The following is a 23,643-nucleotide window of genomic DNA, read 5'->3' as shown; positions in this document are numbered from 1 at the left end:
AGTTCTCTATTTATGTAGGAAAATTAAACCTTCCTGTCTGTTACAGCTAAGGAGCATTCTCCTTTAACTCAAGGGACAAAGAAGTGGTATTTGTGGGAGCAAAATGTCTGACATTCTGTTCCCCATGCCGCAGATGTGCTGGTATTGTTTGCACATGTACTAGGCGTCTAAGGACGAGTACAATAGGCAATATAAGAATGGGGAGACGATACTGCTGTATTTGTAGCTTGATTCCTTTCTGCTTTAGGGAGGGGTCCATATTTAGTTAGCATAACTTAGTGTGGGAGGAGTTTAACATGTATTTTACAGATTCTTTTGCCTGTTATTTATTAATCAGTCCATGAAGCTAACACTGAAATAAAAACATTACCTGTTAATTGTAACCGGTACGTGCAGTTCTCTTTTGCTGGGGTCAGCACCTCTGCTCTCAACACCTGGGTGGATTTGTTTGCTCTGCGAGTTGCAGCTAGGCAGTAATAGCTCTGACTCTCCAGGAGGTCTCCACAGCGAAGCACCAGGTCGCTGCTGTGCACTGATACGATATTGGTCGGAAAGCTCTTTCTGTACCATGTGTAGTAAACATTAGAGCCAGTGGCTGAATGACATCTGACAGTCACTGATCTCCCTAGGCAGGATTCACTGGGATGGCTGGTGAGAGTAATAAGAGGTGTGGAGAGAGGCTCTGAAATGGAACCAAATAGTTGTCCTGGTGAGATGCAATACACAGAAGGGTGTAAAGCACTGCTTGGATTCCCCAATCAGACGTGGCTGTAGATATCGCTGTCTAGTTCTAGGCTCTTTCCAAGGATTAGTCTCAAGAGGCTGCATGGTTTCACTGCTGAGTTTACAAAGAGTGGGGAAGGCAGAGGCATTTACATACTATTGATCAGTGAGTTCACAGTACAAAAGCCTCCGTGTGCCCCATTTCTGGGCTTAAAGCGCTTTCCTCACCACACCAGACTGAGATTAATCTCTGGACAAATACGTGCCAGTTTTGGCATACGTATTTATCTAAAACTGAATAAAATGAGGATTAGAGAGACAAGGTGAGTGAGGTAATATCTTTTATTGGACCAACTTCTGCTCTTGAGAGACAAGCTTTCAAGTCACACAGAGCTCCTCTTCAGGCCTGAAGAGCTGTGTGGTGTGAAAGCTTGTCTCACCAACAGAAGTTGGTCCAATAAAAGATATTACCTCACCCACCTTGTCTCACTAGTCAAGTTATAAAACTAATGAATCTCATGAGACATTACAATGTTTAACAAATATTTACCTTCAGTTACAGTGAGTTTCACTGCAGTCATTATATCTGCATATGGCTTTTGTATTCCACACCAATACATTCCTGAATCTTCTTCTACCAGCTGGTGCATCGTGACCAAAAAGTCTCCTCTTTTGTTATCCAAGAGCAACAATCTTCCTTTATATTCACTCTTAACAAAATTCTCTGTATCGCCTAAAACATCACAAGATGACCTGGATCTTCCATGGCACCAGTACTTTCTGCTAAACGTGTATCTCCCTCTGTCGTAGGAGCAGGTTATGGTAGTGCTCGTTCCCTCCATAGCTGTCTTTTCCCCATCTGACGAGAGGGCTGGTGCACACCAAACTGCAAGAGAAACTGGTTGTGAGGAAAACCGTCTCCACACAGTTTCAGAAAGTGAGCGTGTTCCATTTCAGGCATGTGCACGCGCGCGCTCTCTCTCTCTCTCTCTCGTTCTCTCTTGCTTCCGGTTATACTTTACAAAACTTTGGGTCAGACTTTGTCCTCACTCATACCTGTGCATCTCCCTTTGATGCGAGTGGACCTAAATTCCACCCCTCAGCTGCCTGTTGTGGAAAAGACCAATGGAATGAGGTCAATTTTCAGATTTCTATAGCAGAGATATAATTCTCTGTTCATCCTATAAGATTTAACAGAGAATTAAATCTGTGTATACAACTCTATAAAGTGTTTTTTGTTTAAAATAAATATATAGCAAAATGATCTCATTCTGTAGGACTCTTCCATAAAAGCAATGTAGAGGGGAACTCCTATAGAATATTTACAGCTGTGGGAGCAGATAGCATTTGAATGCGGCTCTGAAAAGAGTAAACACGCTGTATGAAATGCAGACACACTTCTCTCCCTGCGGGTTGGTTTTATTAACAAAGTAAATAACCCAGATTTCTCCCCAGCCCTGGCTGCTGTTAGGGGTCATACAGAAGAGCCAGGCTTGACTCCTGAATGTTTGAGGTGGAGTTGAGAAATCACAGCTGCAATAACAAATCAGCAGTAATTGGCAGCTTTTGGCAAGTATCCACCTAACAGGGTGGCTCAGTCGAAGAACCCTCCTCCTCCTCCTCGCCCTCCCCCCACCAATGTGTGCTGCCTAATTCACTGAGCTTCATCCAACCTGTGCGCTGAATGAGGCAGGGGACCTGTGGGAGAAATAATAGGTATGGATGGGGAGAGTCAATGTTGCATAGCCAACCCTACCCTTGGCATTTCCTTAGTGCTTTTCTTTGGATCTTGGACATAGTTTTTGATGTAGCTTTTTTTGTATTTAATTTAAAATATATTTTGTAAGGTAACTTATTTTGTTCTTGTGAATAAAGATGCCAGAGTGCTAAGATGACAAGTTCTCATGTTGATACTTGTGTAGTAAGATGAGGCCCTGAAACATAAACCCTTATACCGTGCCTCTGATGAGGCCTTAGGCCTGAGCTAAAGTAATGGTCAAGACTTTGCTAACATAAAGCAAAGTTAAGTTGTGAGCCAGAGGCAGGCCCTGCTGACAGAAGCTGGCAAGAAAAGGGCTGATGCTGCAAAAAGATACATACCTAAAAGGTACTGGACACTAGTTATCAGAACACTCGGATACTTGCACATTCCACGCAGATAACAAGGAACAGGCTGACCCATCCTAAAGACAGGGTCGAAAGGGTAATATGAGAGTTGTTTTGTTCAAACCAACATGTACAAGGTGAGAGGCGGCACCTTACTGTGTAGAGGGGTTGTGCCTCGCTACGTCAGGAATGATGTGTAACTTGTTTGTACCTGTGTATAAGAATGCATCCCTGGGGCGGTGTCTTTGTCTGGCCTAGGGGGCAGTGGAAAGTCCTGCCACTGACTGAGCTGGTCCATTGTCAGGGAGCACATATGTACTAGCAGAACTGTAGATATCTGATCCGGGGAGCTAGAGACTGTGTTTTGTTTGGCAATAAACCTGGCTGGGTGCCTTCGTACCTTATCGGAGTCTGTGGTCATTGGGGGTTCTCTCGGGGGTCTGCTGTGCCAGCTATCTGCAGAGCCGGGGCAGCACACAGAGGGAACACACGCCCGCAGCCAACTGATATCAACATTGGATTGAGCAGAGCACTACACTGGTGGCGTCTGACAACAACTTGTTCACATAGGAAATGGTCAAATCACAGGAAATTGACAGGGTTACTGTTCATCTTTGCTGTGTGTTTAAGTCATAAGAACTTAAGAACTGTTGAGGATCCGCTTCAAGCACATGTTATCTATCAGCTATCTGTTACATAAATGTTGAGATTCCCCTTTCAAATCCATCTCACCAGTTAATAGCCCTCATAATCACCACACACTACTCTCTACCCATCTCAGGAATAAATCCATGGTTTCACATATGTGGTTCTGCAAGTACCTCACTGGGACAGTTTTACATGCTAATTTACATACACGTTTTAAGTGCTGATGAATAGAGGAAAAGAATTACTCCTAATCCTAAACATTTCTTTGAATAAAACTACCCCCATGTACTCTTCAAGATTCATCTTTCTGCCAAGGTTCGTGTAGATTCACAATGCTATTAAAATGCATATTCATAGAATATCAGGGTTGGAAGGGACCTCCGGAGGTCATCTAGTCCAATCCCCTGCTCAAAGGGGGACCAATCCCCTGACAGATTTTTACCCCAGTTCCCTAAATGGCCCCCTCAAGGATTGAACTCACAATTCTGGGTTTAGCAGGCCAATGCTCAAACCACTGAGCTATCCCTCCCCACCACTGACAAAAATGAGACTGTCATAGACAAATTTCAGAAACATGCTATTACAAATATATGAAAAGCAACCAAACATGAACTACAGAGAAAATTCAAAGGGCCTAAAACTTAACCCATGTGAAATTTCACATCGTATTGCAAACCTATAAAGCAAGAAATGAATGTATATGCCCCATTTCAAGCCATTTACCTGCACTTGTGTAAAAAGTGACTGGCACCAGGGAAATTTACCCCAATTTGAAACAGTCTCTTTTTGCACTGATGAAGCTACCTCAGTGCAAAACAACCCAGAGCAGAAAAGTCTTGAGTCTCATGAGATGTGTGATGATTCAACACTGAAATAAACATATACACACACCTGTGAGCCATGGTTCTCAAAACACATTTTAGACATTAGCTATGTTGAAGTATTTTTCTTACCTGTACATAACGAAACCCAAAGTACAAAGCAGGTTCTCATCTTGAGTGGAGACCAGTTGCAAATTAGTCTGTACAGGAAATGTCCAGCTCCTAAATGCAACTCTTTGTGAGTTCGCTGTTCTTGTTGCCGCCCATTTACAAGAGACTGCTGCATTACTAGTAAGTCATGCCTTCTGATGTGGCTTTGAGAAAGCCTAACTCCAGAAAATTAGCTGACCCCTTCTGGAACAATACCACCAGTTCACGGAATTTGGGTCAGTTAAACTGCTGTTAGCCTTGTTAAATCACATCCAATCCATCCCTAAAGGCCAATGCAGGGTTGTTCCTACAGTATCTTGTATTATGTCCAAATTTACATGTCGCATAAGGAGGCAGTCCATTACTTCCCTTGGGAGAATCTTCCACAGTCTTATAGACCTCATTGCTACGAAGCTTTTCCTGGTCCTCACAGTAAATTTTCTGTTACAAAGATAACATCAAATGTCTTTCAAAGATGCTGCTTCTCAATCTGGTATCACTGTGTACTGAAGTAGCCCAGACACTGCTATCTACTGGGTGCAGCATCGTCCCTTCTCTAGACTACTCACATTCTTTTGTTAAAAGGCCACCCTGCTATTACAGCTGCTATTTTTGCTGAGCCTTTGTTTTCACTGAAATATCCAATCTGATTGTCAGTGTGTCCTTCCACTGGAGAGAGCAGAATCTAAGGGCTCTGTGAACTGATTTTGGCAGGTATTTTTCACCAAGAATGCTGGATTCTTGGATTGGTGAAATATGATAGGGTTTGAAGTAATGTTTCCAGTATTTTTAATCCAATTCTGGGTTGACCTAGGTGGCCTCACTCTATCTGACCAATCTGCCACTTGATCCCACTCTACAGTATCTGAATCCAGGCTTACAGAAGGGATATAACAGTAAGCTATCTCCATGGCCCACCAAAACACAGACTTCCGTCTTTTGAGTGTTTTAAAAAAAATGAAGTTATGGACAAAAAGTGTAGCCAAGACATGCCAATGACAAATCACTGCTGGGTTTTACTCAGGTATCTGGGGAGTCATTCGCTCGACCCACAGACTTCTTTCATCGTGTTTAAACAATTTTTTTCAAAGGTTTGGAGATTTGCTTATACAGATTTATCTGAAGCAATATTAAAACACTTCATTGGAATAAACAGTCCTGGACTAATACTCTGTGTCCAAGATTGAATCCTGAGCATTTACTTATGGCTGAGTTATCAACCTCTATGTAGTCACTTACAGTGCTCTCATCCACAAATACCTCACTAAACCAACTGCTGCAAAGCTCTTTAATTACCAACAGAATTCAGCAAAGATGACACATACTAAATAATCTGTGATGAACCCCTTAGAAATTCAGGATCCTTCACATTAAACCTACTCTGGGAGGGAGTTGGGAGGCTTAATTCATGTCTGTAAAGTGCTTTGAGAGCCTCAACTGAAAGCTGCTAGAGAAGGGTAAAACATTATCCTATTAAAATGCCTCAGATTTGTTCTTTGGAAACATGAGTAACTGCATATAGCTACTCTGAACTCCAGCAGCTCTGTAAAGGGTGCAGCAGAGTTCTGATACACAGTGATGAGAGCCATATAAATATTTAGTTGGTTGGTTTGTTTGCTCTGGCATTTGAATTAGAGCTGGGGGGCCTGAGGAGCTCTTGAGCATTGCTCAACATGGGATGTTGGAAATCCAGACTGAGTGTGTGGTTTGGGCCTCTCTCTCTAATCAAAGGTATCATGCTGCCAAATGTTTTCTTGTGCCAAAGAGCCCCGATCAGCCCAAGAAGCCAGCTTTGAAGAAACTGGCTCTGCTTCTCCATGTTCTAATCAGATCAGTTGCACATGTGCGATACAGCATTTATTGGGCCCAAAATTTACACGCCCCAGCCAAGAAACTGCTGGGGGCAGCATTCTCCTACTGCAAAGAGGAACGGGAGTTACTGGCTTTCCAACCATAAGTAGTTTGCTACAAATACAGGAGGAGAGATGTTAGGCTTCTGTTTTCGGCCAGACTAGCCCTAATGGAATGGTGGACTAAAGATCCACTTTCTGGGATGGAAGCTCTGAGGACTGTCACTTAAACAGCCTACATTCCAGGACCTGCGCAGTCTCATAGTGAGTGGCCTCTGTGGACAGTTGTGTAACTTTTACATTCTAATGTAAATCCTTGATTCTGATGTGGCTTTCCAGAGTTCATCCCAGGTCATTTGAAAATGCAGTGACCTCTGAGCATTTCAGGATTTGCTGGAGGAGTCTGGACCTGAGGTGTGACTATTGTGTTTCAGAACCTACACTCCTGGAGAGAGGGTTGTCAAGTCTTCCGCTCAGATGGCTGTTTATCAGCATAGGGACATTTCCGGTGAGACAGAACTACAGATAATGCTGGTGAATGTGGCCAATACTGCCCTGGTTTGCACAGCTGATGCAATTTCCCTTTTTTCCATCTGCGTTATATGGCTCTTTGATCAGAGTGGAGTTGACTTCAGAAAGGGATATGATGAAGTCTGATATTGAAGAAAACTGCATAGATAATCTTAATGAGACCACCCAGCTTCCTCTTTCCATAAAGAAATGAGCGCAGTAGTTCACACTCTGAAAAGGAGGCACTAGGGCCCTGAGTTAAGAATCTTGTTTTTTTGTTTTTGACCACACGGGCTGTTACGCACTAATTTCCTTTAAGACTTGCAATGAAGTCAGTAAACCACAGCCTTCAGCAGGCGCTCTCCATGCTGGTGCTTTCCGTTATGACATGCACTTGACATGTCCATCCTCTGCTTGGCCGGACCAGTCTCTCTCTGTCACGCAACATGGACCAAAGAGAGATTCTACTGCAAAACCTGGACAGGGCCCAAAGCAGGAAACTTAACAGAGAGGAGTTTGCAAACGAGTTTTTGGTAAGTCACCTACAGGCACATTTCTGAGTCTAACCTAATTTTATGGGGAAGCTCTCAATTGTTGAAGCAAATTCTGAACTGGGACGTAATGATTACATGTAACACTTTGTTTTTCTACTAATTCTAGAACAAAAATGGATCTAGGAACAGTGTTAAAGAGAAAAGAGCAGTTTAATAGTTTCCATTCTAAGTGAAGCTGTGTTTAACAATTACCTGATTCGATGGTTCCTGTTTCCTAATTTGCAAATGCACTTGTAGGAATGTAGTTTCATTTTTGCTGCAGGGGGATTAGCTGCTTCACTCCTAATACCACCAGTGGGGGCCATGTCTCTAAATATTTGAAAAAGCCTTTTCCCTTCAGCCATCTATCTCAGAGAAAAGTGTGAACTGAAGTGGGTCAGAACTGAAATACCCACTAGGTCCCTCAGATGACCACTCGATATGGTTCACTCCAGTAACCCATCTTGCGATGTGAAAGAAAATCCAGACTAGGGATTTGATTGCAGAGAAATTCCCTGACAAATTCCTGCAGGGACTGGTCCAATCACTATTTCATATTAGCATTTGGGACCATGGTTAGAGCAGGAAAGAGGCAAAAAGTCATAAACTGGAGGCGTTAAAGAAGGATGTCCAGTCTCTGCATCACTAAGGTCCATACTGGCAACTTCTGAAGTTTCAGGCTATACCAGTTTGCATGGAAACGTGCATTTTATCCAACATAAATGCATATGCTGTAATATTTGTTAATTTTTTATTGGACCAACTTCTGTTGATAACCAAAACAAGCTTCTGAGCTTCACAGAACTCTCCTTCAGCTCCGTAGAGCTCAAAAGCTTGTCTCTTTCACCAACAGAAGTTGGTTCAATAAAAGGTATTGCCTCACTCACCTTGTCTCTTGTGTCCTGGAACCAACATGGCTAGAATAACATGGCAAGTAATATTAGTGGCATTTCTCTCTCCCCCCTTGAATAGAAGTTTCCTGTTGCTTCAGGTCACCAGCAGCAAAAGCTGCTATAGACCATCTTTGTCCTAATCTACATTTTAGGACCCTCTGGGATACATTTGGCCAGGGGGCTGGGCTCAAGGCTTCCTTGCAGAGTTACATAAGAACGGCCATATTGGGTCAGATCAATGGTCCATGTAGCCGAGGATCCTGTCTTCTTGCAGTGGCCAAAGCCAGGTGCTTCAGAAGGAATTAACAGAACAGGTAATCATCAAGTGATCCATCGCGTTGTCCACTCCCAGCTTTTGGCAAACAGAGGCTAGGGACACTTCAGAGCATGGTTTTGTATCCCAGCCCATCCTGGCTAATAGCCATTGATAGACCTATCCTCCATGAATATATCTAGCTCTTCTTTGAACCCTGTTATAGTCTTGGCCTTCACAACATCCTCTGGCAAAGAGTTCCACAGGGTTGATTGTGCATTGTGTGAAGAAATACTTCCTTTTGTTTGTTTTAAACGTGCTGCCTATTCATTTCATTTGGTGACCCCTAGTTCTTGTGTTATGAGAAGAAGTAAATAACACTTCCTTATTTACTTTCTCCACACAAATCATAATTTAATAGTTCTGTTTAATGCACCTATTTTCAAGGCCCCAATCTTCATCAGCTGGGTGTGGGCTCATCGGTGTGGAGGGATTGTCACATAAATCCAGAATCTCGTGTTTAACAATGACCCAGTCCTAGGAATTTGCAGGAATTGTATTTGGGGATTTACCTAGTGAGTTGCTTTTGGACATACCAGCTGGAGATTGGCCTCCACAGTAGGCTCCATACTAACCCCACTGTTTGGGTTAGTCCCTGGTGCTTTAGGACAAAGAGTCCCCACTGTTATTGCTCAGCAAGACTTAGAAACCTCAGAAGGATGGTGATGCTGTTGCAGCCACAAGCCTTCAGCATCCCAGAGGCACTTGTATAACTAGTGACCTGAGTCCCCTTCCATCCTCCCAGGGGAAGGGAAGGGGGTTGTGCATGGCCAAGGCTGCTGGTGAGAATCCAGTCTGCTCAGGTAGCCCCCACATGAGCCAGCCCCCACTATGTCTTCCTAGAGAGGAGTCACTTCAAAGACTTAGGAAAATGTCAGTTGCTCACTGATGATCTCCGGTTCTCAGGTACCTCTGTCAGAGAGCAGTGATTAATCTGAGTGCTGAGTACCTTGCAGTAACAGTCCAATTGTTCCATGGAAAAAAGCAATGTCACCGGTGGCTGACTTTCTCCACCCAGTCTCTAAAGCTCGTGCTTTATTGTGTGAGGGAGGCTGAAGTGTCGGGGGCGTCAGGCCAGGATGAATGTGCTGGTCTCTGGGGAAAGTGGGTGTGTAGCTTGTGCACTGCCTGCAATCTGCCAAAAATAGTAAGTAGAAAAGTGTTTTCTCTGGTGCTGGGAAAGGCCTTTCCCAAAGCCCAGGATGGTTCAGACAGCTGTTCTGTGTATTAAGATCCTTAGAAGAAAACTGGTAAAGGCCAAACTTTCAAATCTGCTTGCCATGCATGAGCCACAAAAATAAGCCTGGGTCCATTATCCCTGCAAACACCCACTGCGTACAAACAGGTGCTTGCACATGCAAATTGTGTAATTGCTGGTGTCAATGGCAGTACTTGATTTGTGCCCAGATGTTCCATTTGGGCAGCCTCACATTTATAAGCTTAACCCTTGCTATTTGCATTTGCAATGTCACAGGTATCAGTCTGCCAAGTTGCCCATATGTCAAGCTCTGTGGTGACAGAAGATGCAGATTAGAAACTAACCTGGCTTGGAGTTGTGGTTTAAAGTATTGGACCCTCAATGCCAAGTGGCTCTAGTCCCCTTCATTAAAAACATTATCTGGAAGTGGTGGGCAGCACTAAAGGGGGTGAAACCCACAAAGTCGAGCCTTGGGTGCAATCTGCAGCAGGTTTGAGGGAGTTACAGATCTGAAATCCAGGGAGAACATCCTGCTGTTCCCCTGCACTTGGGCTTCCCCCTATGTTCCTGTTAATGTGGGGCTGATACATAAGAGTCCTGTGACTTCTGCAGCTCTGTTACTGACTCATTCTACCCAAATAAATGACAATGCTCCTGTCTCCCTCTGACTGTAGAACATGACAAGTGACAGCTGTTTCCTTAACTCATCAGATGTTTTAAAGTTAATGTTGACTCTAAAGTTAATTTAGTCTAAAAACTTCTGAATTTCCATGAACAGAATTATTCTCTTGTCAGGGCCTGTCTGCAGCCACCATACAGCATGTCCTTTTAATCTGTTTTGCGAGAGATGCTGGATGGCTTAGGGAATAGGCTACAGGGTATCTACGTTACTGAGACCCCTCTTGGTAGTAATGTTATCATTTAAAATTTAACATATAGCAGCATGGTGCTGCACTTCGAGTTGAGGGCCATTGTTCTGTTACCTTCAAGAGGCTTTGGATCAGGCTCATAGTGAGTAAAGACACAGGCCAAGATTCTCAGAAGTGGCCGGTAATGTTGGGTGCACAATTTAAGATGCCTTCACAGAGTACTGATCGTCAGAGGACAAGTGCTCCGCGCTTTCTGGAAATCAAGCCCCTATGAAATGTGTCAACTTGGGCACCCACAGACTGAATCTGACAAAGCCAGATGGGTGTTTGTGGTGGAGCAATACATAATAAGGTGACGGGGCTAGGGGGGCCCCTCTACTGTGTGTAGATCCAGGGGTCTGGTGTTTTACTTACACTAAGGTTATATGGATGAATTTATAAGGGACTGTAGGGAAAGGTGAGTTTTGTGGGAAGTGGTATTTGCTGGCTGCTGTAAGTGTATGTGGCTAGTTGCTGTGGAGCTCCCTGAGGAAAGAGTGAAGGGGGCAAACACTGTCATTCTGAATGCTGCCCTGAACTAAACTGTTAGGAGTGGGATTTGGTCCCTAAAGATCAGTCTGAAAAAGAACTGTAAATAAAATTAATTATAACTCCTTCCATAGTCCTCGTTCCAAAACCCCACATTGCAGATTTCTTTGTCACAAGACACCCAAAATCCAACCAAAATAAAAGCCACAAGTGTGTATGAAAAAAATACAAAGTCACTCACAACTCCTCTCCAGGGAGTCCAGAACAACAGGCCAAAGGTAAACAGGACCATAACAAGTAAGTCTGTAGTGTGGTCCTTGAAACCAGTCTCCTCCACACCAGCTCATTGCCTCCCTGTAGCTCTGTGCTAGCTTCACTCAGCCATAAGTCAAAGCACAATGGCAATTCCTTATGGCACCACAGGGCCTGTACATCTCCACAAGCAGGTGGACCTGCTAAGAAGGAATCCTTCCCCCTTTTATGACTGGAGAGCTCTTTGAAACCCAGGTCTTTTAGGTGTGTGGTTGACTGAAGCACGGTGAATGAAAACTTCTTGGGCAGAGTGTTTTCTTCTTCCTTTGGACTCTACTGTGTTCAACTGTTAGGCTCCCAAATCATTGGGATGGGGTGGATGGGAGAGTCCTGTGCAACCAGTGGGCTTCACAGCTTGAGGAAAACAATTGAGAGTGAGTGTTGTTGGCTCAGGAGATTGGTCATGAGATACAGAAGCTTTCACCTTCAAGTCTGATTTCAAATCCAACTCAGTTTAGTAGTGATGGAAAGCTCTTACCATCTGATGGCTGCTCAGTGCCATGAAATGAGTTGGGGTTTAAGTCTGCTTCCTAGTGGGCATGCGTCTGTGTCACTGAAATGACCACCATGACTGGCCTCTTCCGTGGCAGTCTCAGCAGAAGTGCCACAGAGGCTGGTTGTTCCTCCACGTCAGGCCTAAGGCAGGCTGGTGCCATGTTTGCACAGCATGGTGTCTGCACAGCATCTACCCTGACCCCTGCATGTAAGCGGGGAACTTCAGCCTCCTGGGATGTCTGGCTGGGACTCCTCCTGCTGCTAACAGGCACATAGACAACTTTTTTTATTTGGGGGATGGGGAAAGAGTTAATAATGAAATAGTAGCTGTTTGAAATATAGATCTGAGTAATTATTTGTACCATGACTAATTCTGTCCACATTGATTAAAAGATAAACGGGGCTTATAGTAGAGCTGTCATACTGGGTCAGACCATGGTCCATCTTGCCAGTGTCCTGGTTCCAACAGTGGCCCTTACCAGAGCGTCAGAGGGAGTGTACAGAATAGGGCAGGTATGGAGTCATCCACCCCTGTCTTCCATTCCTGGCTTCTAGCAGTCAGAGGTTTAGGGTCTCCCCAAGCATGGGGTTGTGTCCGACCATCTTGGCTAATACACACTGATGGACTTATCCTCCATGAACTTATCTAGTTATTTTTTTTACCCAATTCTACTTTTGGCCACCACAACTTCCCATGGCAATGAGTTTCACAGGTTAGTTGTACGTTGTGTGGAAAAGTACTTCCCTTTTTTAAAATTTAATTGTGTGATTCCTGGTTTTGTATTGTATGAAAGGGTAAATAACACTTTCTCTAGTCTCTTATTCTATACCAGGGGTTCTCAAACTGGGGGTCGGGACCCCTCAGGGGGTCGTGAGGTTATTACATGGGCGGTCGCGAGCTGTCAACCTCCACCCCAAACTCCCTTTGCCTCCAGCATTTATAATGGTGTTAAATATATAAAAAGTGTTTTTAATTTATAAGGGGGGGTCACACTCAGAGACTTGCTATGTGAAAGGGGTCACCAGTAAAAAAGTTTGAGAGCCACTGTTCTATACCTTTCACAATGTTCCAAACGCAGTGTTTCCTTTTATTAATGCAATCCCTAAATGTGTGCTAAATTCCTCCAAACTCGCAGTGGTGTGTGTGTGCAAGGACTACATTTACTTTGAAAAGGTAACAGAATTGTAAGCTGATACTAGCTCTGACCTTGACCTTCTCCCTTGCACAACACACAGGAGAGAAAGTGGGATCGTGGAAGCCTTGCCTGCTGGGACTGTAGTCCTCATGGCTGCACCTCCTTTATTAAACAGGAAGTGTGTTGCTATCCAGTTGATTGATGCAAATTAGTTGCCTCTCATGAGTTTCTGGCAAACTGCTGGGTGATCCCTCAACTGGAGGGCAAATGCGGAGTTCTGCTCCTATAAACCTACGAGTTGAACCTGTTAGTTTTTAGGAGAAAACTACCTTCCAAGTGCATCTTTCTCCTGGGGATGCCAGCTTCTCAGTGCTCCCCCGCCAGACCACAGAGCTATTTTTGTCCAAGTGTCATGAGACCAATGTGTTCTGTTTTTCCTCTAATGCCTGATTGGTTTAGCCACCCTTTCCACATCCTGTCGGAAAGCAGCCTCAGCTGGTAATTTCAATGCATATTAGATGCAAAGAAAAGCTGTGCAGCTTCCCCCTGGCCCATCCAGCGTGCCCCAGTAACTGGAGCGGGACCTTTCTGACATGTTCCTTCTAAAGGGGAACATGAGCCTGAGTGACCTCGTACTTTTAGCCCAAAGCTTTTTCTTTGCTTTTCTTCATCTCCAAATCCCAGAAGTAACCACAGAGCTGCCACGAAATGGGCTATAAGGGCATGAGAAAGCATCAGCTCTGTCAGACAGGATGGAGGCTCCTCACTCAAATCCTCTGGCAGGCATCCCTGCACTAGTCTCCCCAGAGACTAGACTCTAGGGTCTGCCTGGGGCAGAAATGCCAGAACTAAGGCCATGGAGCAGGCCATCATTTCCCAGCATCATTCCACAGCAACAAAAGATCTGCACAATAACACAACTCCAGGAGCAATAGGAAGGTGCGCACTAGACTCCAGGATTTCAAAGCACAGAGGTGTTGGGACCATCCCTCATTGTCTGGTTTGAGATTCAGCAGCATTAATTCCTTGCCTGTCATACCACCGAGCACAGTGGGCTAGATGTTACCCACTAATAAATGGGGGCAGTAATAATAAAATGGGGGCAGTAATAAATAAAATGTTTAGTACTTTTAAAGGCCAGTGTGTAGTGAAGCAAAGGGTGTGTTTCTAATGGATCAGCCCAGTGAAATCACAAATCCTTTTAGATTGCACCAGCAAGACTCCATATAACCTCCCTGGCAGCAGGGAAAACAATCCACAATGCAGCAGCCTCACGCTACCAAAGAGAGACTGATTAGAGGTCTCTTGGAGCCATGTGTTGTCTTTTTTAGAATCCCGTTCAGCAGTACCTGCAATTGCTTTTCTTCGGTTCCTCTTGTTGCACAGCTCAGTCTAATTCAGGCAGTACCACAAACCAGAGATTATTTGACAAAGATGCTTCAGTTCTTAGCTACAGTGTGAGAAAAGTGAATTGCTTATCATTTGTTGGAGATAGCTTAATGTCACTATTGCCTGTTGTCTGCTTGGCATCTATGCTGAAAATGATAAGTTTGTACGGCAGAAGTTTTGTGTTCCATATAAATGTATAACTTTCTAAAGAGGCACTTCAAAAGCCTGTGTCAGAGCCTCTAGTGTCCCCAGCTCAGCATGCAGACTTTCTGGTCTTCAGAACTCCTGGCTGCAAAATGGTTCTCGAGTGGCTACTGTTGCTCTGTTCGTGCTGAGTGCCTCGAGAGAGGCCAATCAGGAAAGAATGAATAGTGCAGACCTTGCTTTGTGGTGGTGAGTCTGGCCCCCTAGGGACCATCAGACATGCTCTCTAACACCGTGCTGTCTGTAACACATTCGCTTTAATCTGTTCCATTGTTTACCACAGAAGCTGAAAAGGCAATCAACAAAATACAGATCAGACAGAATATACCCAACTGCAGCGTCTGAGCAACCAGAGAACATCAAGAAAAATCGATACAAGGACATCTTACCCTGTAGGTTGAAAATACCAAATTTGCAAGTTAGCCTTTCTTTCTTACCAGTTATTGTCAGACTAGCTTCTCCCTCCTCCCCTGCCCAGTATATACGTGGATATAGACATCAGTATGTAAGCCTAGCATGCATACACCAAAGCAGGCTACAGCACACATCAGGACATGCATACATAGGCATATGCTCTCCTATGCTCATCAGATAGACATACCTGTGCATATCTCCATGTGACCCTCCACAGACCAACTCTTAATATGCTTTGAATGCCATGATTAATATTTGAGATGTCACTTTTTAATATTTTAATGTCTATACATAGTTGTGGGGATTTGTAGGTTATTCAGTAGGGGAAAAGATTTTTTCTTATTTATCAGGTAAGTTGTTACATGAAAGTCTGCTGTATAATGTGCATGCTGTCCAACTTCAGAGAAACCACATAAAGCAAGGCTTAGACAGAGATGTCTTTGGGGCACATTAATTCCATGTAAGTTCTTCAGGGCAGAGACTGTTATACTACGTACTTGTACAACATCTACTACAATGGGCCTTGATTTAAATGTGCTCTAGCTCAATTATAAGATATGGGCTTGATGCAGGAATCACAATAAGAAATTCTATTACCTATGCTGGGCAGAAGGTCAGACTAGATGATCGTAATGGTCCCTTTTGGCCTTAAAATCTACAAAATTTGGACCCTCTAGGCTCTAATGTGATACAATAAAAAACAAGAATTACTCCTTTCTCTCTCCCCTGCAGTTGATCACAGCAGAGTGGAGCTCTCCCTCATCACATCAGATAAAGATTCTCATTACATAAATGCCAACTTCATCAAGGTATTGCCTGGTTTGTAGTACATACTTTCAAGTGCATCACACTGAGCTGTGAAAAGGCAGCTCCCATGGCAGTGCTGCATGGAATGAGCTGACAGTGGCAGGCTGATATAGAATAAGTACATATATCTAGAGTTGTACCAGAGTCTGGAGGGAGCTCCATCCCGTCCTCATTGGCTATGGGGTGGCTCACCATGGTGGGGGTGATAATGAAATCGGGGGGAAATTAAGGAGACCTTTGAGAACCCTCCATGCCAACACCCCTTAAAATGTCCAGGAAGCCAGGCTTTGGTATATGAGAAGTGCATGATCTTGGGGAGGGGAGCAGTTTTCAGACTACAGCTCCAAGCTCAGAGCCCTGTGTCCCCATCAGCTTTATATTCCTTTGTGTGTATGTGTTCAATGGCGAGTGGAATGACTCTACACTGCCTGCCACTAGCAAAGGCCTCTGACGCCACTGCTCAGACAGGAAGCTCTGCGCCCACATCAGTGCTGAGACCCAGTTACATCAGTAGAACTCGAGGCATCTGTGGCCAGCAAGAGATGGGGGCAAGTCAGTACCTCATTCCTCCACCCCTACAGCTTCGTTCGGTTTGTAAATGCCTCTCCCCTTGCTGTGGTTGAAGCAGAGACGTTTCCCTCCATCTGTGCCAAGGAATGTTGCCTAACCACGTTGTACAGGGCAAAGACCATTATAAAGGATGCCAGACCAGGATATTAACAAGTAGGGATATGCCCTACTGCAAAACATAGACCAGATCAGTATTTTGAACATTTGTCAGCAAGCTCCCCCCTAAAATAGAAAAAAATTGATGCTGTTTGGAAGTGAGGGGCGGGGGTTGTTCCAAACCCATCTCTCACTATCAGTAGAGAAGGGTAGATTCTGCTAGTCAGCTGTTGACTGGACTGTCAGTCCAACTAGCGATACTGCAGGGGCGAAAACACACAGCTTTTCAGAGAGCCAGACAAAAAGCTGAAGGAACTACAGTTGTCCTAGTTGTTAAAGCACTTTAGTCTTTTCATGTAAATGCAGTACAGTTCTAAATTAGTGCTAGTTCTGTCTCTTCGGGTGCTTAGTGCCCATACAAATATTATATTCATATGCAATCTGAATTTCATTTTAGGGAGTATATGGGCCGAGGGCGTATATAGCTACCCAGGGTCCTCTCACCACCACTGTTCTTGACTTCTGGAGGATGATTTGGGAATATGAAGTCCTGGTAAGATGCAGATCAGTGCTTTCTGTTACGTATTTTTACAGCTTTGCAATAAAGTCCATGTGTTACTGGCTGGATAATGAGTATGTGCTGTTAGTGTGCCAGGATCACGAGTTGTACACCATGCTCACTGCATTTTTCATGAGGGTCTTTATCAAAAACAGCATGATGGATGAGTATTGTCTCATGACAGTCTTCCATGGGAGAGCTTTGGAGCTGAAAGGTCTCTGGCACCCATGCTGTGAACGGTGCCCAAATTTTGCCTAGCTGAGAAGCATCAGAGTAAGAGGGCCATATGTGGCCCAAAATAATTTTTCTCACAACTGATAAATATCCCTGAATGCTACTTAACTATCCTATCTAAAATCTGCCTTTCTCTCCTGATTAAGAGACATTCAGGTTTTATGTACTTTATTTTTACAGATTGTGGTTATGGCTTGCATGGAGTTTGAAATGGGGAAGGTGAGTAATGTGTCGGAGCATGGAGCCGGTGTCTTGGTGTCACCAGGGGGAGAAAGAATGTGCATTTCCATTGGGTTTCACAAAGAATTAATTCATATTTAGAAATCAGTGAATAGTTCATATCTGGAGACTCCCAAATGCACACAATTTTGTTCAATCATCGCCAAACTGGTTCTGAGAGTGAGATTAGCCTCTGCAAGAGAGAAAGGTCTCAGTAGACCACACACTGTGATGCTGTTGGCTCACTCCAGCAGCCAAGCGGGTGCTTGGATCATCAGAAAATGGTGCTGTCTCTCTGGAGAAACCGTGTATTGGGAGCCCCAAGGAAGAGGGAGACAAGAGTCAGCTCAGCAACAAAGCCAGGCATTTCGAAACAAATAACTGTCCATTGGGGAAGACAAGGCAGGAGACATGGCAGGCAGGTGTAGAGACAAATAACCACAGACTCTTCCTGCTTTTTACAATAGAAAAAGTGTGAGCGGTACTGGGTTGAGGTGGGCGATTCACCACTCCAGTGTAGTCCTTTCACCATCACTTGTGTAAGTACATCAGCCTTTTCCATCCTGCCTAACAAGTGTTCCACAATCTGTGGCACCCTTTATGGAAACCAGTGCCATGTATCTGCAGAAAGTGACTAATGTATTGCTTCTGCAGGAATTGGAGGAAAAGAAAACTGAATATGTGATTCGGACTCTAAAGGTGACATTGAACAAAGTAAGTAGGGAAATGGTAGGCAGGAAGAGCATCCAACTGGCTTTACTGCACTTATTCTAATTAAATGGTACCATTGTTGACTGCAGGAGATACAGGGTTTCTACAGTAAGCTTTGAAGGAGCTGCCAATATTCCACAACGTGTTATTTTTTGATTCCATAGTGATTATATACTAAAGAAAGTAAAAATAGCCAAGTTGTCAAACCCTAATTTCCGCAGCTGTTTTAGCTGAGAGCCAAGGTGTTATTCTCTGGATAAGAAAAACATAGGGCTTGTCTACACTTTAAAATGCTGCAGCGGCGCAGCTGTACCATTTCAGTGAAAACACTACAGTAGAACCTCAGAGTTACGGATACCAGAGTTACGAACTGACCAGTCAACCACACACATCATTTGGAACAGGAAGTGCACTCAGGCAGCAGCAGTAACAAAAAAAAGCAAATACAGTACAGTGTTAAACATAAATTACTTTAAAAAAAAAAAGGGAAAGCAGCATTTTTCTTCTGTATAGTAAAGTTTCAAAGCTGCATTAAGTCAATGTTCAGTTGTAAACTTTTGAAAGAACAACCATAAGGTTTTATTCAGAGTTACGAACGTTTCAGAGTTACGAACAACTTCCATTCCCAAGGTGTTCGTAACTCTGAGGTTCTACTGTACCTACGCGGAGGGTTTCTTCCATCAGCATAGGTATTCCACTTCCCTGATAACCAGGAGCTGGGTCAAAGGGAGAATTCTACCATTGATCTAGCGCTGTCTATGCTGGGGTTTGGTCAGTTTAACTGCATCACTCAGGGATATGGGTTTTTTACATCCCTGAGTGAAATAGTTATACCAACCTAATTTCCTAGCATAGACCAGGCCTTAGCCTCACTGTTTCCTCTTTAGAAACTATTAGCAGGCAATATAGAGAGTGCCATGTAAAATGAAAAGGCCTAAGAGAACATTTACAGAGTGACAGACAGGTTATATTCCAGAAATATAGTGTAAATGGGTACTGGTGGAGGGTGTAGCACATACTGACTTTTTTGATGCCTTTTTGATCTTGGAATGGCCACCTGTTTGTAGGCTCTGTACCGACATGCACATCTGAGACGTGGGGCTTTCTCCTCACATAAAACAGGCAGAATTCCTGGTCTTAGCTCCTCCTCTTTCTTCTCGTTTACAGGTAATTCGCACTATTTATCAGTTCCATTATAAAAACTGGCCAGACCATGACGTACCCTCCTCCATCAACCCCATCCTTGAGCTTATCTGGGAGATGCGCTGCTACCAGCCAGATGACAACATCCCCATCTGTATTCACTGCAGGTAAGGAGGTTTTACTGGCAAGGGAAATGCTGTTATTTAGCCTCAAGTGAATGCAACACCTTCTTTCTTTCTGTTTAGGTGGGTGTTAAAAAGCCTGTCACTTTTTAAAGTCTTAGGTCAAATCCCCTGTCTGAGGAGAGCAAGTTCTAAAGCCAGAAGCTGTATCTGAGCAAATTGGATGGCTGGATGTAGAAAAAAAGCTGGCTACTGTGTATGTACAATGATATTTGTAGTTACATACCAAGAAAAATATAATCAATCCCCATGCATCAGCTGATCACATAGGATTTATGGAAGGAATTTGTTCAAGTGCAATGTGGGATTTTTCATCCTCCTGCGGCTCATCAATCAGCGTTGTGTGGTGGATGCAGGGAGGGTCCTGGTTTTGATGGACCAATGCTCTCTCACGATCTGGCAAATCTCTATGTTCCTACTGCCAAGAACAGAATAGCCGCCATATCTGTTTGCAGAGATTGCAATCCTGTGTGGAAGTGATTGCTCTGCAGCGTGCTGTGGGAGTTGGTAAGGCACTAGAGGTGCTGCTTCTAGAGCAACATGGCTGAAATGAACAGGGCAATGCACTGGTGTCAGTAGCCAGCTTCCTCCTTAAGGCATCATTGGAGGCCGGCTCAGGGATGGAACTGATAGGATATATGATATGATATGATTGGGCTGCCTTTGGTCAGAAAATACAGTGCATGGGCTTAGGCAAGGTAGACTTGGATTTGCATCAGTTGCAGAATAACAATATTGATCCATGAATAAAAACACAGAAGGAAGAGAGATTAATGTCAAGTAATAAGTGAAGGCAAAACCCCTCCTCAAATCTCAGGGCTCCGATTTTCATTTCAGTGCTGGTTGTGGGAGAACAGGAGTTATTTGTGCCATTGACTATACCTGGAAGCTGCTGAAGGACGGGGTGAGTAGCTCAGCAGTGCCTGGGATCAGTCTTTTTGTTTTCCTGTATGCCTACCCAGTGCTTGCTTTTTACCCTGGGCTCTTTTGCTCCTCAAAGTGCCCGTGTCTGGCTCAGTCTTTTTTGAACCATATTCCCAATGATAGCAAATTCTCTTGCTGCCTTTGAGTATATTTCACATGCTAATTCTCTCATAAACTCCCTCTGGCCCACAGTGGTGCCGGAACAATTTTTATTGTGGGGGTGCTGAATGCAGAAACCATGTATTTGGGTTGCTATTACTACTTCAAGCCAGGGGGTGTGGCAGCACCCCTAGTTCCAGCCCCTATGCTGGCCCAACTCTTTGAAGGCAGTGTCAGATGAGTTTAATAAACTCCATGCCCTGTTTCATGTTGTCCTAATTTCATCCTGTCTCTTCCTCCTCCATAGTGTTTACTGTTCCTCCCAGACTTGTGTTCTCTCCACATGCTGATATGAACCACTTCTGAGGCCTTAAAACAACCTAAGACATAAAGAGCCAATAAAAGCCTCTTTCCTGTTGCTACCCTCCTATCTGAACTGTAGGTCACAGTGCTTTACCACTGCTCTGACATCAGTCGTTAAACTGGCTTTTTGCCTGCAATCCTGTGCCTGGCTGCAGTCCTGATCTTCTGTCCTTTAGTGTAAGAAATTCAGGTTTCTAAAACTAGATTATTTTTTTACTTGTGAAGTAATTCCTGGATGAATGTCTGTCTCAAGACAGGATTCTAGGAGTGGCTATTTTCTGCATCATGTTCACACTAAAATCCATCTAGATCACAGTTCAGAGCAGTTGCCATAAATTCAGCTTCTCTTTGCACTCCATGGAACTTGTATTTGTCTCTCATGCTGTTGTCAGAGAAAGGGATGCCTCCTAATGAGTAGAAGATGGGAGGGGATATGTGAGGAGGGAAAGGATTAATCAACAAAGCAAAAATCACAAGCAGTAAAGATTTCTTGTAACAATGGGCCTGAAGTTTGGATCCAGGTCTGAACTGCATCACCATTTGGGAGTGGTTTTGGTTCAGGCCCATTTCTAATTTCTCATGATCTCTCTTTTATAAGATTGTTCCAGAGAACTTCAGTATTTTTAGTCTGGTCCAGGAAATGCGCACACAAAGGCCATCAATAGTGCAAACCAAGGTATGTTCAGAAAGCTCCAAGCAGGTCATAGCTACTAAATGCTTGCTATAAAACCAGACCCATAACTTCTCTTCAGGGTTTGCAAGAACCAAACTTGTATTGTTACACTGTGGGGCAAGCCTCTGCGTGCAGCAAGCATGTTGCTTTGTATTCTGTAAGACCCTTTCCCAAAAGAAGCTTATCAGGAGAAATCAAATGAGTGCATGATGATGTAGCTTAGTACTTGTGATTGTCTATGCTGAAACAAGTTACTGTTCAGTAAGCGAAGCTGGCTTTGACTGGGATGTATTGAAGAGGAAGCTCAGCACACAACGTTTGTTCAGTTGACATTAACACATACTCAAACCTTGACCATTTGAAAACAGCAGCTATAACCCCTTCTGAGAATTTGCCTAACCCAAGGACTGGAATTTCCAGCACTGTAAGAGCTAATATGTTGCATGGTGCAGATGAATTGGCTGCTGTCTGAAGTGGATGTGAGTAATGGGGATACCTGCATCTCCTGTGTTTCTTCTGTTTTCTATTTAGGAACAGTATGAATTGGTCTACGATGCTGTGATCGAACTCTTTAAAAGACAGATTGAAGTGCTCACTGTCCAGTCAGACTCTGCTGCCACAGAGGTAAGATTTGTCCCCCCAATGCATACTGCCGTTAGCTGTCCTCTTATGGCTGAGATGTGTTAGCTCAGATTCAAACTCCTCCAAGCCCTGCTGAACTGGGAAGTGATTTGCACTAAAGGAATGCAGTTGCTCTTGTATATTTAATGGTTATATTATGGTTGCGCGAAGGGGCTCCAATCTATGTAGGTGCATGTATGGTCCCCAGAACTGTAGTATGAGAGCACCACATGCACATTATTGCATTCATCCTAACTAACCCTCTACACGGGCAGAAAGATTACAGTCATACAGGGAGTCTATGGCAGAGGCAGAGACTGAACCCAAATCTCCTGAATCCCAGTCAAGTGCCTTGACCACAAACCCAGTCTTCCCCTTCATTATGCAATCCCTGTTACAGCAGCAAGATGCAGAGGAGGGTTCCACTTGCTTTTTTGTGTGTAATTGTTTATTATAATGAATGAATAAAGTATTGACTTTCCCCAAACAGTCAACCTCGACTGGCTGATTTCTAGTAGGCATCCCAGCAGACCTGGGTATGAGGAGGGATCAGAAGGAGCAGAGCGTAGTGTCCTTATGGATTAGTTCAGGAAGGCTGTCCATGTGTACAGAGCATCATAGATGAAAGTTTCAGAATATTCATTGGACAGGTTGGCAGTCAAACTGGCAGTATTGGCCAAATGGGAGTGGATGATGCGATAAGAGGCAAAAGCTAGTATTAACATGTTGCCTTGAGAGATGCCATACAGGCAGCAGCAGCTGTCAATCCAGGGTTGGGCCCTGCACCTCTTTTATTCATCTCCAATAGCTTTGACTAAAATCTAACAATATAAAAGAGATCCCAAATTCCCCTGAGAAAAATCTACTGTAGGAGAACAAAACACAAATCAAAGACATCGCTACAAAAGGTTCTGCTCCCAACAAAGTAGATAGGAGCTGCACTAGGTAATGCCCATTACAGCTAACTCCTGGAAGAAGAGAGGCTAAAATGTACAGTGAAAAAATACATGTAAATTCCTCAGCCACATCTAGTTCTGATGGAGGATGAAGTGTCTGAGTCTGAAATTGTGTGGTCAAGTCATATTTGAGTTGTAACATCCCAAACAGAGTTAACACTTCTTAATTCTGACCTTTCTTTGTTATAATTGCTCAGAGCCCTCCACCTCAAACATGGTTTGTCTGGCTGTCTTCAAACTTTCTGAAACAAATGCATTTCTAAACAGACTCAGACTGAGAAACTTCAGTTAAAAGGGGGTGGAAATAGGGCTTACAATGAAAAACATTTGGCATTGTCAGCAAAGGTCTTAAGATTGACTCCACAATAAAGTCCAACTTTCAAACTGAACCCTT

General features: G+C 43.9%; 1 protein-coding gene across 1 annotated transcript in view; it reads left to right on the top strand.

Annotated features, from left to right (window-relative positions):
• Positions 1-7,254: 7,254 nt before the first annotated feature.
• The window catches only part of PTPN22 (protein tyrosine phosphatase non-receptor type 22), a 29,390-nt gene continuing 13,001 nt past the window's right edge, over positions 7,255-23,643 (top strand). The window contains exons 1-11 of the mRNA XM_024211383.1: positions 7,255-7,341; positions 14,962-15,070; positions 15,825-15,901; positions 17,023-17,118; positions 17,539-17,577; positions 18,045-18,116; positions 18,232-18,291; positions 19,456-19,598; positions 20,451-20,517; positions 21,598-21,675; positions 22,204-22,296. Coding sequence (XP_024067151.1) covers positions 7,255-7,341; positions 14,962-15,070; positions 15,825-15,901; positions 17,023-17,118; positions 17,539-17,577; positions 18,045-18,116; positions 18,232-18,291; positions 19,456-19,598; positions 20,451-20,517; positions 21,598-21,675; positions 22,204-22,296 — 921 coding nt within the window. The remainder of the gene's footprint in view (positions 7,342-14,961; positions 15,071-15,824; positions 15,902-17,022; positions 17,119-17,538; positions 17,578-18,044; positions 18,117-18,231; positions 18,292-19,455; positions 19,599-20,450; positions 20,518-21,597; positions 21,676-22,203; positions 22,297-23,643) is intronic.

The sequence above is a fragment of the Terrapene carolina genome, unplaced genomic scaffold (assembly GCF_002925995.2).
Source record: "Terrapene carolina triunguis isolate 2854851 unplaced genomic scaffold, T_m_triunguis-2.0 Scaffold926, whole genome shotgun sequence".
NCBI classification, from domain to species: Eukaryota; Metazoa; Chordata; order Testudines; family Emydidae; genus Terrapene; species Terrapene triunguis.
The sequence above is the reverse complement of the archived record's forward strand: the minus strand, read 5'-3'. Positions and strand labels throughout refer to the sequence as shown.